At 59.3% G+C, this 14,292-nt stretch overlaps 1 protein-coding gene across 9 annotated transcripts in view; it reads right to left on the bottom strand.

Annotated features, from left to right (window-relative positions):
• NFATC1 (nuclear factor of activated T cells 1) overlaps nt 1-14,292 on the bottom strand; it is a 136,524-nt gene that overhangs the window by 84,193 nt on the left and 38,039 nt on the right. For all 9 annotated transcript variants that reach the window (XM_054461083.2, XM_063653861.1, XM_063653863.1 and 6 more), the window contains exon 3: nt 11,536-11,695. In XM_054461083.2, coding sequence (XP_054317058.2) covers nt 11,536-11,695 — 160 coding nt within the window. The remainder of the gene's footprint in view (nt 1-11,535; nt 11,696-14,292) is intronic.

Below are 14,292 nucleotides of genomic sequence, written 5' to 3'. Positions count from 1 at the left end.
AGCCAGGAGTCGGGGCAAAGCCTGGTGTTCTGTGAACACACGTGTGCATGTGTCCACCCACACATGCACAGCCACACTGGGAAATGTGCACACACCCCCACAGAGCACACGCGTGCACACACACACACACACCCCCCCCAAACGTGACAAGCCTCTGACCCACTGGCACCAGCTCACTGCTCTCTGGGAAGTTCTAGAAAAAAGTTTTTTCCCATTTCAGGTTTTATTTCTACCTGTTTGGCCACAGTTGCCAGCCTCCTGACAGACCCAGAGTGCATGAGAAAGGCCTCCAGGAACCCTACAGCCAACACTCCCTCAACCCTCCGGGGAACGGATCTCGGCCTTGCAGGAGCAGGGCCAGGCCCTCCTGACCCCCAAATCCCACAAACCTGGCACCGTTGGCATCATGAGCCCTGGCAGGCAAGGGCTCCAGGTACCAGGACCCACAGCAGCTTTCGCCATGTGGCACAGCCCTTCCCAGTGAGGGTGGGCGGACCAGCACCTCGGGGCTGGGGTCTGTGGGCAGCCTGGGGAAGGGGCCTTGTGCCTGGAGGTGCCAGGACACCCACCCAGGGCTGGGGGGACAGGACCAGGATCGATCGTACCTTCCCTCCCACAGATACCGTCGGCAGGAGGATTCAAGGGAAGCGTCCATGTGCCCGGCAGGAACTGGGGCAGAGGCTGGGCAGACCTGACCCCACGGGCTTGCTGCACGCTGAGGCCTGAATGGCAGAGCCTACATAGCAAGCCTGCTGAATGGATTCTCACACTGGTGAATGCACGGGCGCCGGCTGGGAAACTAGCTCCTCACCACCCCTGAGGGACGGCTCCAGGCCCCTTCCCGTGACAGGAATAGGACTACGTGTCCATGCAGTTTCCTGCACGAGAGGCCCTGGGTGAGTAGTGGGCGCTGCCCTCACTACCATGCCTGGTAAAGGAAGCTATCTGCAGAATCCGTGTGACTGACCGATTCGTCTTCCCAGCTCTCAGGGCGGTGTGTGTGGGGGCCCAAGGCAAGCGTGTGTGACTGTGCGTGCAGGTGTGTGTCCATACACGCGGGTGCACAAACTGACAATACTGAGTTCACACCACGGAGTGTCACCTCAATTCTGAGAATCCTTCATGTGAACACAGTTGGCTTTTCTAGGGATTTATAGATCGTGTTCAGATCCATAGATAAAACTGAATTTGTGGCTGTAAAGCAAATCTAGAGGGACTCACGGCCCCACACAGGGACCTTACAGCCGCGACTGAAAAACCGCACTCAGCCACAGGCTCAGTCCTGACCGGGAAGGGCTGGTTCAACATAAATCTCTTGGGATTTTTGGTTTTCAAAAGGGGGCAGGCAGAGCTGCAGGACTGCCAGGCTCCAGCTAAGCGTGCCTCACTCACTGCAAGGTAAGCTCTGGTGTGTCCCCTTCCAAACACAGCTGTCGCTGTCTGGGTGAGACTGGGGAGAAACTCGGGTTTCTTGATGCTCAGAGCTGAGCACCAGGCTGGGGCCCCAGACCTCCCCCAGACACTGACCAGATGACCTGCAGGCTACAGCAAGGCCCGGCCCGCCGGAGCAGAAGCTCCCCAGGAGGGGCCCAGCGTGAGCATGTGGTGCCAACAACCGCACACTGCTGCCACCACCTGCCGCCGCCACCGCACATCTGTGAACCAACATTGTATCCCCACTCCAGAGAAGCAGCACTGAGCTGCCAGGGCCTGTCTCCCGGACCCCAGCTCCAAGGTGTCTGGGCTTTCTTCCCAGGTCCCTACTTTTCTAGCCCCTTCCACCGACTTTGGAGAAAGATCATCCAAACTGGAAGCTCAGAGAAGGTGCTGGAAGGATGTTGAGTGGCAACCCCAGAACAGGCACGCGACAGGAGCCCCTCTTCTTGGAGACGTGGCACCCGTGAATGGCACGTGCACTGTCACCTGCACGAAGAAAGCAGAGGCTGCTCAGCAGGACCGACGCTGCGGCGAGGGTGGACAGAGGTGGGGAGGAGAAAGGCCGCCCGGCCACACCTGTGGGCCCCTCACACGTGCCAGTCTCCACACATGCATGCGTGTCTCCACGTCTCTCCGGGAGAGTGGCCCCAGAGGCCATGCCTGCCATGGAGAGCTGGTGCTCCCCCGCCCCGCTGCCTCGGCCCGCTGCCCTCCCGGCTGCTCTCCCCACCTGTGCCATGCAGGGACCACCTTGCCCCACCAGCGCGCTTCCCACCTGGACCTGGCGGCAACGGCGCTCGGCACGAACCCCAGACTCACCAGAGCACCGACAGGGCCACAGAGCCAGGGCACTGACGTGGAGGGTGCAGGGGCCCCAATGCACCTGGAAGCGCCCTGAGAAGAGACAGCCACGCTCACTTCGGCTGAAGAAGATTCTGCCCAGAAACACCACATTTAGATTTAATTAAATCTAATCAATTAACCCACGCTGAGAAACCTCGACCTTCTATGGAGAGAGAATCATCTAGAATGCAACTCCTGAAACAGGCAAGTGGGAAACACCACGACCCCGTGACCCCAGGGCCAGAAGCACACAGAACGCAGGGAGAAACAGCAACCTTCTAGAGACATCCGTGCCACTGAGAGTCGCGTCGCCCGACACCAAGCAGCAGGAGCACTTGTCATTTGTCACAAGTGAGGTGGTTTTCACTCAGCACTTCTCCCAAGTCTACCCCGGCAGGGCCTGACGGGCTCAGGGCACAGCCCACCCACAGCCGGGGTGCCCTGGCTGATCTCAGGGAGACACATCAAGGAGCTGGCAGGGTGGCCTGAGGACCGGCAAGCAGCCCCTGTTCATCCTGCCTCCCCCACAAGCCCTCCCGGCTCCAGAATGGCCCCCAAGCCTGCTAGTCAGTGGCTCAAACACATCAAAACCAAAACCACGGGGGAGAGAGGCCCAGGAGCGCTGCCCGCCCAACAGCCATGTGCACCTCCAGAGCCCGACAGCTACAGCGATGCCCAGTCCAGACATACAGGGGTGAAGGGCCTGAGGAATCCTGGGATGGAGGAGCCACCATCCAGCAGCACCCTTGCCTCTCCTCCAGGGCCTGCACCCTGCAGTGCCACACCCTGCACTCCCCAGTATCTGGGTGAAACCTTCTATTTCCCCAGGACATGGCCTTGGTGAGCCTCGCAGGGGGAGACCTGGTCAATCTATGTGCTCCAAGTGTGTATGATGGTGCGTCTCGGCTCCGCAGGGCGCAGGGGCCGTCTGTGCTGTTCCCAGCAAAGCGCCTCTGTCCACAGACAAGGCCCGGTGTCCTCCCTGGAGGAGGGAGGTGTGGCTTGAGGCAGGTCCACGGACAGGAGCCCGGCCCAGACGGGCACACGCCCATGGGTGCTCCCAGCCGCCACTCCCACATCTGGCCTGGGCAGGGCCTGGGCAAGGAACAGCCACCAACATCACAGACAAAGAAAGCAAGCAGCCGTCCTGCCCAGCAGCTCCTCAGAGAAGAGGAGTGTCTCTGAAACCACGTCTCGTTCCTCTTAGAACCGGCACTGACACACAGACCCTGCACTCCAGAGCTGGTCAGACACAGCAGGGCACAAACCTGGGAGGCTTCAGAAATGGCTGCCACCCTCGGCACTGGGCAGTGCAGCCAGTGGCGGCTCCTTCCCGGGAGAACCCAGCTGGGTCACAGCCCCAGGTCCTTGGAGAAATGGGCAGGGACCTGCCATGGCCAACACCACCCGCGGTCACTGGACACCTGCTGGGTGTGGCCCAGGGGCACCACAGTGTTTGCAGGGAAGCAGGGCCCATTGCTCAGGCAGCGAGGAAGGACCAGGCCCCACACGAGAGCCGCCAGGGCGCCGCCTCCCCATGGGGTGATCACTGCCGCAGGTGGCCGCTTCTCATGTGGTCTCCAGGTGATGTGTCCACCCCCCCTGTCCCACCTGCACCAAATATGGGTTTTATGAGGCTGGGATAGAGCGTGTTCCAGTGGGCGTGCAGACCCCTCTCTACCTAGGAAAGCCTCCTGGGAGGCTCTTCTGCGCTATTAGGAGAGGTCACTAGCAGCGGCCGTGCCAGAGCCCACGTGTCATCTTAAATTTCCCCAAAGCACAAAGAAGCCAAAACTCTGAAATTACTAATAGAAGATTTTGGAGGCTGAGGATCTGGGCTTGGGGACGCTCACGCACCTCGCATTTCCTGTCTCAGCTGCACACCCCCTACTCCATAGGCCAGGCCTGTCAGGAGACGGAGGCTGAGGATCTGGACTTGGGGACACTCACGCGCCTCGTATTTCCTGTCTCAGCTGCACACCCCCTACTCTAGCGGCCAGGCCTGTCAGGAGACCCAGGCCACATTTTTGCCAGTTTTTCCATGCAGTGGAGCTGTGGAACGGGTAGTTAGAAGTCAGTGTCGCAGACCTGCCAGAGGCCACCCGCCTTCCCCGTGCCAGTAAATCTCCACAAAATTCCACCCATTTTCTCAAATATTGTCATTACTGTTTTAAGCAGTGACTGGCTGGGCCGACCTCATTCCACGTTGGTCTCCTGACACAGCAAATCTGCCCCGTGAACACCTTCCCTGCAGCACTGAGCATCTGTCCCCATCGCTCAAGACAGAGCCCGTGGGCTTTGCTTTAGGGGAGAAATAAATGGTGAATCCTCATTCATCATAAAAGCTGACAACGTATCTCAGGGGGTGGCTCAGGCTTCAACACTGTGCTTCTGAGAGTTCTTGCTCCTGGGAAAACAGACACAGCCCGACGGCAACCATGTCTGCTCTCCCAGCCGCGTGGGCTGCGGGAACAACAGCGTTATGTGGAACTAGGAAATTCCCTGTGCGTTTATGCACTTGGCAGTCCAGGGAAGTGACGGTCATTCGCCCTGAAATTTTGCTGAAAGAGGAGAGGGCTGTTGTCTAGGTTCCAAGGCAGACTCATAAAAAATTAATCCGTGCCTCCTGCAGGCCTCCAGCGTTTGGCAGCAGCGGTGCTGTGGCGTGTGGTTTTGTGGTCAGACCTGCACTTTAGTTTCCACCCCATGGCGTCCTCCCCGTGCGTGGGCCTCTGCGTGGCTCCTGGGGCGGGGCCGGAGTGGCTGCTGTTTGAGGTTCTGCAATAGCACAGCTCCTGGTGGGGCCTCGGAGCTCTGATCAGATAACAATGCGTCCCAGTGACGTCCCTCCCCGGCTTTCCAGTTTAACAGCCCTGCCTGGCAGGGCACATGGAGAACCAGGAGCTCCTGTATGTGGCAAACCACTTAAGAAAGCGTGGATGAGGCCCTGCGTGGAATAGTGCGTGCTGTGGTCATCTGTCCACAGTATTCACAGGCTCTCAGGAACCTGCTCCTCACGGTACTGAACACTCCCCGAGTCCCTGCCAGCTGAAGGTACCACACAAAGTGAGAATTAGTCAGAACCGCCAGCTGAATGCGCATTTTAACAACCGGAAAAGAAGAGCTGCTTCACGGGAGGCTCCACTCCTTGGTCTTCAGCTGTCAAGTTTCTTACATGACAGAAAAAACATCTGTTATGGATCTACGGGAGCAAAGTTGACCTACGAGCTGGGCGACGGAAGGAGAGGCCCACCAAGGCCACTGTGGGCACCAGCGGGCCCGCCCCACTCTGCGTCCTGAGCTTGGGATATGGCCGGGAGCCCTCCCTGGGGCCAGTCTGGCCTCCCGACTGTGGGTCCTCGCCTGACCCACCCGCCCCTCTCACCCGTGCGGCTGAGGCAGGATCCCAGACCACCTGCCCTCACTTCTTTACGGACTCAGTTGGCCCCTCTCCTAACTGACAATATTACAAGCTGCAAACCTAAAATGCTGTTTCAGAACGGGCCGAGGCTTCTCGTTTCACGTTCCAGTGACCTATTAATTATTCACATGAGCCCAGCCTCCTGTGTGATGGGTGAGATGCTATCGGGCAGGTTATTTTGGTGACTTGGTAAACAGACCTGAGTTATTTGACCCCTGGGTCAGAGGTCAGGCTACATCCCACAGAGGTCCACGTGCCCCCGCGGGATGGTGGGTGCCATGGAGGTGGGAGCCAAGGGCCGGGGACGTGCTGCAAAGACATCTTCTCAGGGCCCTGGGCCCTTCCCGGCCGCCTCTGGCAGAGTGTAGCTGCCACGAGCAGTGGAGGACGCAGGCCAAGGACGGGGTGACTCCTTGGGCGAGGAACACATTGGGCGAGGAGGCTGCAGGCCACGGCAAAGAGGGCAGGACGGAAGGAAGGAGGCACAATCAGAAACAGAGAGGAGGAAAGCAAGGCAGAGTGACCAGGGCGGGCGCTGCTCACGCTGCTCAGCGCCTCCTCGGAGGGAGCGGGGAGCCGGACCCCAGGTCTCCTCCAGGACCACAGTCCCCCCGATGGGCAACACGCAGGTGGAGGACCAGCCTCCACCTTCACACCCAGAAAGGCAATGAGTTGCACGAAAAGGCCTCAATGGCTGTGTCGTTGCTTTCTGCCCTCCCTGGCCAGAGAAGGGGAAGAACACTGCCTGTCTCACCCCAGACAATCCTGATGCCGGCTGCCTACATACTGAGGTGAGCAGGACTGAGGGCAGAGGCTGTGTGCGGATGAGGAGGTGAGACAAGAAGAAAAGCCAGCAGCCACCCAGAGCACTCGCGAACTCCCGGTTCCAGCTTCGTTGAGAGCAGAACAGGCCCTCCAGGGTGAGGAGACTGTGTGTACAGAGAGACTCTCACCCTCAGGCAGAGCCTGCCGTCAGGGCAGAGGGCAGAGGGTGGCGGCTGCCCAAGGTGCCACCATCAGGACACTCAGTGTGAGCCGGGATTTGGGGGAGAGCTGAGGCCAGAGGGAAACATCTGCCGCGCATCACTTTCATGCCTCGCTGGAAATGCTGGTGAGAAGCAGACAGCAGGCGGACGCCCCCTCAGCCTCCCCTACAACCAGCGGCCTGGCCAGGTCCCAGCATCGGCAGATCCAGACCGGCCCCCCGAGAACTGGCGGCCAAGGTGCTGGAGCAGGGGCAGGAGGGGCCAGTGACAAGGGGGCTGTGTGGGCAGGAGCTGAGGCTGGCTGGGCTGCTGGTCACTCCCTGCCTGGCCAGAAGCCTCTGGGAGGCTCTGTCTGAGTCACTGGTTCTACCAGGGCAAGGTGAGTCCTAAACAGGCGTCTTCATCCTTGGTTTCCCAGGAGCAGGGAGGCCCACGCCAGACCCCTCTCTCCACTGTCCCCCTCACACACACAGGGGGCAGGACTGTCCTTACCCGCAGGCCCCACCCTGCAGAGGGGGCGCACCCATCACCATGGCCGAGGTCCCACCAGACCCTGCAGGGACCACGTCCACCAGGGGCTGCCGGCCATCCTGAACCACCCAGAGCCCCTCGCCGACGGCTCCAGGGCCCCGCTCTTCCAGGCTAAACCACGGCCCTGTTCCTTTGATGCTGGTGTTTTTAGCGCCATGGCAGCCGTAATGGGGGTGGCCTCACGGTGCGGACGGTGTGATCATGGCAATGTGGCCACAAGAATAGGGGCTGGCCTGGGGTGGTCTCTCCCCAGCGTGGGAACAACGACATCCCCACAGAGACGGCAGGGGGCACGCTCAGTGCTCACTGGAGGGGGCTGGCCTCCTTCCCTCTGAAGAAAAGGCCCTAAATGGGGGGACCCCCGGATGCCGGCCGCCCCTCATGCCCCTCAGCGCCCACAGGTACCCGAATGCCGGGGTCCCTCCCGCCCCTCAGCGCCCACAGGTACCCGGATGCCGGCCGCCCCTCACGCCCCTCAGCGCCCACAGGTACCCGGATGCCGGGGTCCCTCCCGCCCCTCAGCGCCCACAGGTACCCGGATGCCGGGGTCCCTCCCGCCCCTCAGCGCCCACAGGTACCCGGATGCCGGCCGCCCCTCACGCCCCTCAGCGCCCACAGGTACCCGGATGCCGGCCGCCCCTCACGCCTCTCAGCGCCCACAGGTACCCGGATGCCGGGGTCCCTCACGCCCCTCAGCGCCCACAGGTACCCGAATGCCGGGGTCCCTCCCGCCCCTCAGCGTCCACAGGTACCCGGATGGGGCCGCCCCTCACGCCCCTCAGCGCCCACAGGTACCCGGATGCCGGCCGCCCCTCACGCCTCTCAGCGCCCACAGGTACCCGGATGCCGGGGTCCCTCCCGCCCCTCAGGGCCCACAGGTACCCGAATGCCAGGGTCCCTCCCGCCCCTCAGCGTCCACAGGTACCCGGATGCCGGCCGCCCCTCACGCCCCTCAGCGCCCACAGGTACCCGGATGCCGGGGTCCCTCACGCCCCTCAGCGCTCACAGGTACCCGGATGCCGGCCCCCCCTCACGCCCCTCAGCACCCACAAGTAAGAGCGAGCACCTGTCTGGAGGAGCAAACACCCTTTCCTAACCCGGGGTCCACGCCCCGAATGCTTCCTGGAGAGAAGGTGCTGCATTCTGCTCACGTGCTTCACTTCCCAACTGCGAAACACATGGGGATGGAGAGGACGGGGACGCCAGGCGCGGGAGGACGCAGACAGCGGGAGCGGGAGGACGAGGACACCAGACGCGGGAAGACACCGGACGCGGGAGGACGGGGACACCGGGTGCGAGAGGACGAGGATGCCGGGCGCGGGGGCACAGTGTGCCCCTGACCGCGAGAGCTGACACCCACATGCCCTGGGCCCCCGCCACCCTCCAGGGCTCAGCTGCACTGCAGGAGACAGCGAGCTTTAATTTTATGGACAAGCTTTTTGAGATGCAGCGGACAGACGATTCACAACGAAGAGAACAGCATTTCTCAAATGCAGGAAACTCCCACGCCAGTTGTTCCCAGTGGCTCCCAGTGGCCCTGACCAGCCGCCCGCAGCGCCCACCACCCACGGCCTCGTCCTCGCGCCCCCAGGCCAGTGCGATGAGCCTCGTTTCTGGAAAGCGGGAAAGGGGCTGCGTCAACGGATGTGCTAAAATAACCCAACGGCACCGAGGGCACGTCTGCGGTTACGAGGAGCTTCCACGGCAACTGAGAGCTTTCCATTCTCGTTTGTTTTTTAATTATGCACAAATTCTATTTTTATCCAATTTGTGGTCCACCAACTGAAAGAGAAAACTAACCCCCAAAACCCCCTCTTTTTAGCTGCTTTTACCTCACACTTGCAGAGACATAAATCCACTCTGCCACAGATACATCAGAAAACTCTTTAAATTACTAATTTCTACAAATGAGATATGCTGACAGCTCCTGACGTTTTCCCTGCAGGGGACCGTTTTCTCCCACGTTTCAACGGAAAGGGCTCCTTCTGTGGAAACACAGAGCCAGCCTCTCCCGTTTCGCTGCTGCGCACACACGGGCCACTTGATTTGGAATAATTGTTGAGGGTACATTTTAAAGATATTTTTAATTACTGTTTCAAGTTTCCTGAGTCCTCCAGAACACCTCGATCCTCTCAGTGGCATCTGTATTGATAGATTTCTGCACCCTCAGCCCAAGACACCCAGACGGCAGAACTAGAGACGGGATTCCAGAAGATTCCAGAAGATGCAGGGAGAGTACCCAAGCACTGAGCTGTGTCCGCAGAGACGGGTGACACCAGGCATCGGCGCTATTCACAGGCGGGTGAAAATACATCCATTAAAACCCAGGGCTGCCTGTAGTCCCAGCTACTCGGGAGGCTGAGGCAGGAGAATCACTTGAACCCAGGAGACAGAGGTTGCAGTGAGCTAAGATCGCACCACTGCACTCCAGCCCGAGAGCGAGACTCCATCTCAAAAGAAAAAAAACAAAACAAAACCAAAAACCAAAAAACAAAACAAAAACCTCAGAGCTCTCTCCACACTCATGGTCCTGCTTTACCCTCCAAATAACAGCCTCGATTCCTACACCCGCCCCTCATCCGGACACGGTGAAAAGGGCGACGGCCAGTGCCCCTCACCGATATACTTTACAACAAATAGGGTGGACTGGGCCATTATTTCTCTATTGCTTTATTTCCACTTCTTTCACAGCCTCATTTCTTGTCCTATCTAATATCCTTCCCACTGAGCAATAACAAGCTTTCGGTCAGTAAAAACCGAGGCAGGGATGGGGAGGTGCAGGCCTGCAGTGACGGAGCGTGGCGCAGCGCTGTCTGACCTTTCCCACCTGGGAGGGTGGAGACTTTAAATGTCAAACGGGTCACTGTGCACTCAGGTGTCTCCCGCATTTCCTTGCTTCAAGCACCGACGAGGTAGGTACTAATTGGCATCAAGCACACAGGCCACAAACATCACATTAACATCATCTGCAAGTGCTGGCAAAAACGCCTCACCCCAGAGCCCTGCCCACTAATTCCCTGCCGCCGGCTGTTGCGTTGGCAAACAGCCATTTGTCCCTGCGGCCACCTTCTCTCCACTATTTATCTAAATGGAAGAAAATAAAAACATGAGGCACTCTGCTGAACACCTCTTCCGGCTTGCATCATTCCCTAAATAACGGGGCCAGGGCACCCAGTTTTTTGCTGTTGGGGTGTGCTAGGAAAACATCCTCTGTGCTGCCGCGTAGCCTGGAGCCCTGGGGCCAGACACACTTGCCGCTCTGTGGCTGCCAAAGCAGCGGATCCAGGGCCTGGGGCCTACAGCTGACGAGGTAACAGGTGGGACGAAGAAAATGCCAACACCCATGGCTACCCGGGATCCACATCAACACCTGGGGTGCAGAGGGAGCATGGCTCTGTGCAGATGCTGCCTGTCCCCGGCGTGGTCATTACACACCTCCCTGGACAGCCTAACTCCACATGGCTTTCCCCCAGGGTGTGAGGAAGGTGAGGAAGCCACACCAGAACCCAGGGAGTCAGGCCCACCCCAGCAGGGATGCGGTTGCAGGGCTGCTCAGGGACTCAGGCCCACCCCGGCAGGGAGGTGACTGCAAGGTTGCCAGGCCCAGGCCCAGGCCCACCCTGGCAGGGATGCAGCTTGCAAGGTTGTCCAGGGAGTCAGGCCCATCCCGGCAGGGACACGGCTGCAGCGGTGCTCAGGGAGTGAGGCCCATCCCGGCAGGGACACGGCTGCAGGGTTGCTCAGGGAGTCAGGCCCACCCCAGCAGGGACACGGCTGCAGAGTTGCCAGGCCCAGGCCCACCCCGGCAGGGATGTGGCTGCCAGGCCCAGGCCCACTCTGGAAGCCACTCCTCCTCTCCTCGGGGAGCACCTTGAGCCCTGGTGCCCCCCAGCACCCAAGCCCAGAGTATGGAATTCTGCAGGCCTGGGTGGGCCACAGAACCTGCATTTCTGAGGGCCCCCCCACCAGGCGAGGCTGGTGCTGCTGATGAGAACCCCTGCCTCCAAGTTCAGAGGCTTTAGAGAGGGGAGAATCAACCCCCAAAACATCCACACCACAGGCAGCATCCATGGACACGAGAGCTGCTTTGGGCAAATCTGAAAACAATGAGAGAGGGCCTGCACGTGTGGAAGCAGGAGGAGCTGTGGCATGCTCCCATTCCATCTCAGAGGCGGTGAGCAGCCACCCGGGACTAACCATGACAGAGCATTCAGCTGGCCTGGCTGGGAGAGTCTAAGCACAGTTAGCTGTGGCTCCAAAGTTACTTTTGGACCAAAAAAGCACCAAGTGACGTGCGAGTCTGGCCGCAGTGCCTACCTGCACAATGGGGTGTCCTCCGGCTGACGCCTTCACGGCCCCCCGGCTGCCCTCTGTCTCGTAGTGGGCTCGGTGGTGGGACTTGGGCTGCACCTCAATCCGAAGCTCATACGGGCCTGAGTGGGACGGCAGCTGCCAGTCCAGGGCGGGCAGGGTCGGGCTGGAAGGGAACAGAGCAGAGGAGGCGTTCAGCACCACACAGACCTCGCCAGGGCCACACGTGCCCGTGCTCACCCGTCGCCATCTTGGGTGGACACTTCATCAGCGAGGGCACGTCCTGACTCGGAGATGGACAAGCCTGTGTCAACGCAGTGCTTACTCATCATGACCTGTGGCCACGGCCTGGCCAGTTCTCTAAGACGGAAACATTTTCCGAGCACAACGTTAACACGCTTTTCTTCCTTCATGACAGGCTTCTATCAGTTACTTAACCCTCCAGTAAGACAGGTTTTAGAACTCATTGAAAATCTGTTTTAAAATCTAAGAGGTACGAGCTGTGGCCTAAGAAGCAGGAAGCTCAAACCTCTCCTCGCTATGAACCAGCTATGTGGCTGCCGTCAAGACAGGTGACTGACTGGGCCCTTTATAAAATGGTGGGTTTGGAAGTCGTGGTGTGCGCAGCACTGCCAGCCCCCAAATTCCATGATTGCTGCAAGACAAACAGAAGGGCCTGACTGAGGGCCAGGAGGAGGGACCTGGCGTCCATGGAGGGCAGTGGGAGCAAACGCAGCAGGGCGGGGTACGACGGTGAAGGCTTTGGGAGGCTGTTGGTTACTTTGCACAGATGGACACGAGCTGCATGACCTGGCGGGTGACAGGTGCTGGGGCTGTCCTCAGAGCCTACAGCCCAGCTGGGGGCTCCACGGCCCCTGTCCTTTCAGGAGATGAATGTTTGGCGTGAAAGGCTAAGGTGAGGTCCTGCCCGTGCCCTCGGCGTGAGTGTCTTCCCAACTGTGTTCTGTAGGAAGCCCAGGCGGACTGTCTCAACATTCCTGGGGGCCACATGGTGCACCCAAGGGGTTCTCGCATCTAGGGGGTGGCCTGCCCTGGTGCACCACCATCCACACAGGCACCACCTTCCAGCCCGTGCAAGAGGCCAGTGCCTCTGCCATCAGAGTCTGTTTCTGGGAGGGCCAAGGCTCTGTGGCTGCTGCAGCCCTGGCCCAGCCTCCTCTCCCACTCAGTCTGTCTCCCTAGCACTGCCTACTGCAGGGGCCAAGGCAGGCGGAGTATGCGGTGGGACCCTCCCTGGACCAGCACTGCTCATCAGATCAGGTGCAAGACCCTGCATGGGCAGAGGCAGCCCAGGGCCCAACGGCTGTCCTCACCGCTATGTGGGCAGAGACCCAGGGCCCGCCGACCGTCCTCACCTCCGTGTGGGCAGAGACCCAGGGCCCGCCGACCGTCCTCACCACTGTGTGAGCAGAGACCCAGGGCCCGCCGACAGTCCTTATCGCACAGGCTCACCCCGAGCACCGTGGGCCGGGGCTCCTGAGGTTACCCTCCACACAGGGCCTGTGACTTCCCCGTCTTCGGAACCAGCCCCTCTGGCCAGGACTCAATTATTGCCTAGAGCTGCTGACCATCATTCTACGTCAGTTTTAAGTATAAGCCACAGAGACATGGGACATGCGGGGCAGCTTCTCGAGAAGGGCAGGTTCCGTGCAATGCAGGCTCAGAGCAGGGGCATCTGCAAGTTCAAGGAAACTGCCTCCCAAGCCTCCCGAAGGCCCCCACACCTCAGGACACACTGTGAACCCAAAGTGACTTAAAAACAAAACAAAGGCCGGGCATGGTGGCTCACGCCTGTAACCCCAACACTCGGGGAGGCCGAGGAGGGTGGATCACGAGGTCAGGAGATTGAGACCATCCTGGCCAACATAGTGAAACCCCGTCTCTACTAAAAATACAAAAATTAGCCGGGCATGGTGGCGGAGGCCTGTAGTCCCAGCTACTCGGGAGGCTGAGGGAGGAGAATTGCTTGAACGGAAGAGGCGGAGGTTGCAGTGAGCCGAGATTGCACCACAGCACTCCAGCCTTGGCGACAGAGCGAGACTCCATCTAAAAAAAAACAACAACAAAAAACAAAACAAAACAAAACAAAAAAAAACAAGGCCAGTCACAGTGGCCCACGCCTGTAATCCCAAAACTTTGGGAGGCCAAGGGGAACAGATCACTTGAGCTCAGGAGTTCGAGACCAGCCTGGACAACATGGCGAGACCCCATCTCTACAAAACAAAAAATAAAAACATGAGCAGGACATGGTGGTGCACATCTGTGATCCCAGCCACACAGGAGGCTGAGCGGGGAAGATCGCCTGAGCCAGGGGAGGTTGAGATGGCAGTGAGCCAAGATCGCATGTGCTTCAGCCTGGGCGACAGGGCAAGACTCTGTCTCAAAACAAACAAACTAGAAACAATGGGCAGAATAAAAGACTCGTTTAAAGAGAAAAAGCCCAGGAGGCAGCTTGAATGGAATCGACTACGTAATTTTTACAAATACAAACACCTAAAATGTTCCTTAACAAGACTACATATTTTATGACACTGGAAGCTTCATAGTAATTTGAAAACTCAGAAATGGATTTATCCAAAGATGCACCTGGCAGGCTCACCACCCACCTCCGCTCTGTGGGGTTTTGGGCCCTGCAGGTGCCCACTGGACCCCAACTCAGCCACGACAGCCTCCCTGACAGAGGAATCTCCAAGACGCGGATTCGCAGGCTGTACTGTCAGAGCTGTTTCCCACGTGAGGTGA

Source organism: Pongo pygmaeus, chromosome 17, assembly GCF_028885625.2.
Source record: "Pongo pygmaeus isolate AG05252 chromosome 17, NHGRI_mPonPyg2-v2.0_pri, whole genome shotgun sequence".
NCBI lineage: Eukaryota > Metazoa > Chordata > Mammalia > Primates > Hominidae > Pongo > Pongo pygmaeus.
Note: the sequence above shows the minus strand (reverse complement) of the source record. Positions and strands in the feature narration are given on the sequence as shown.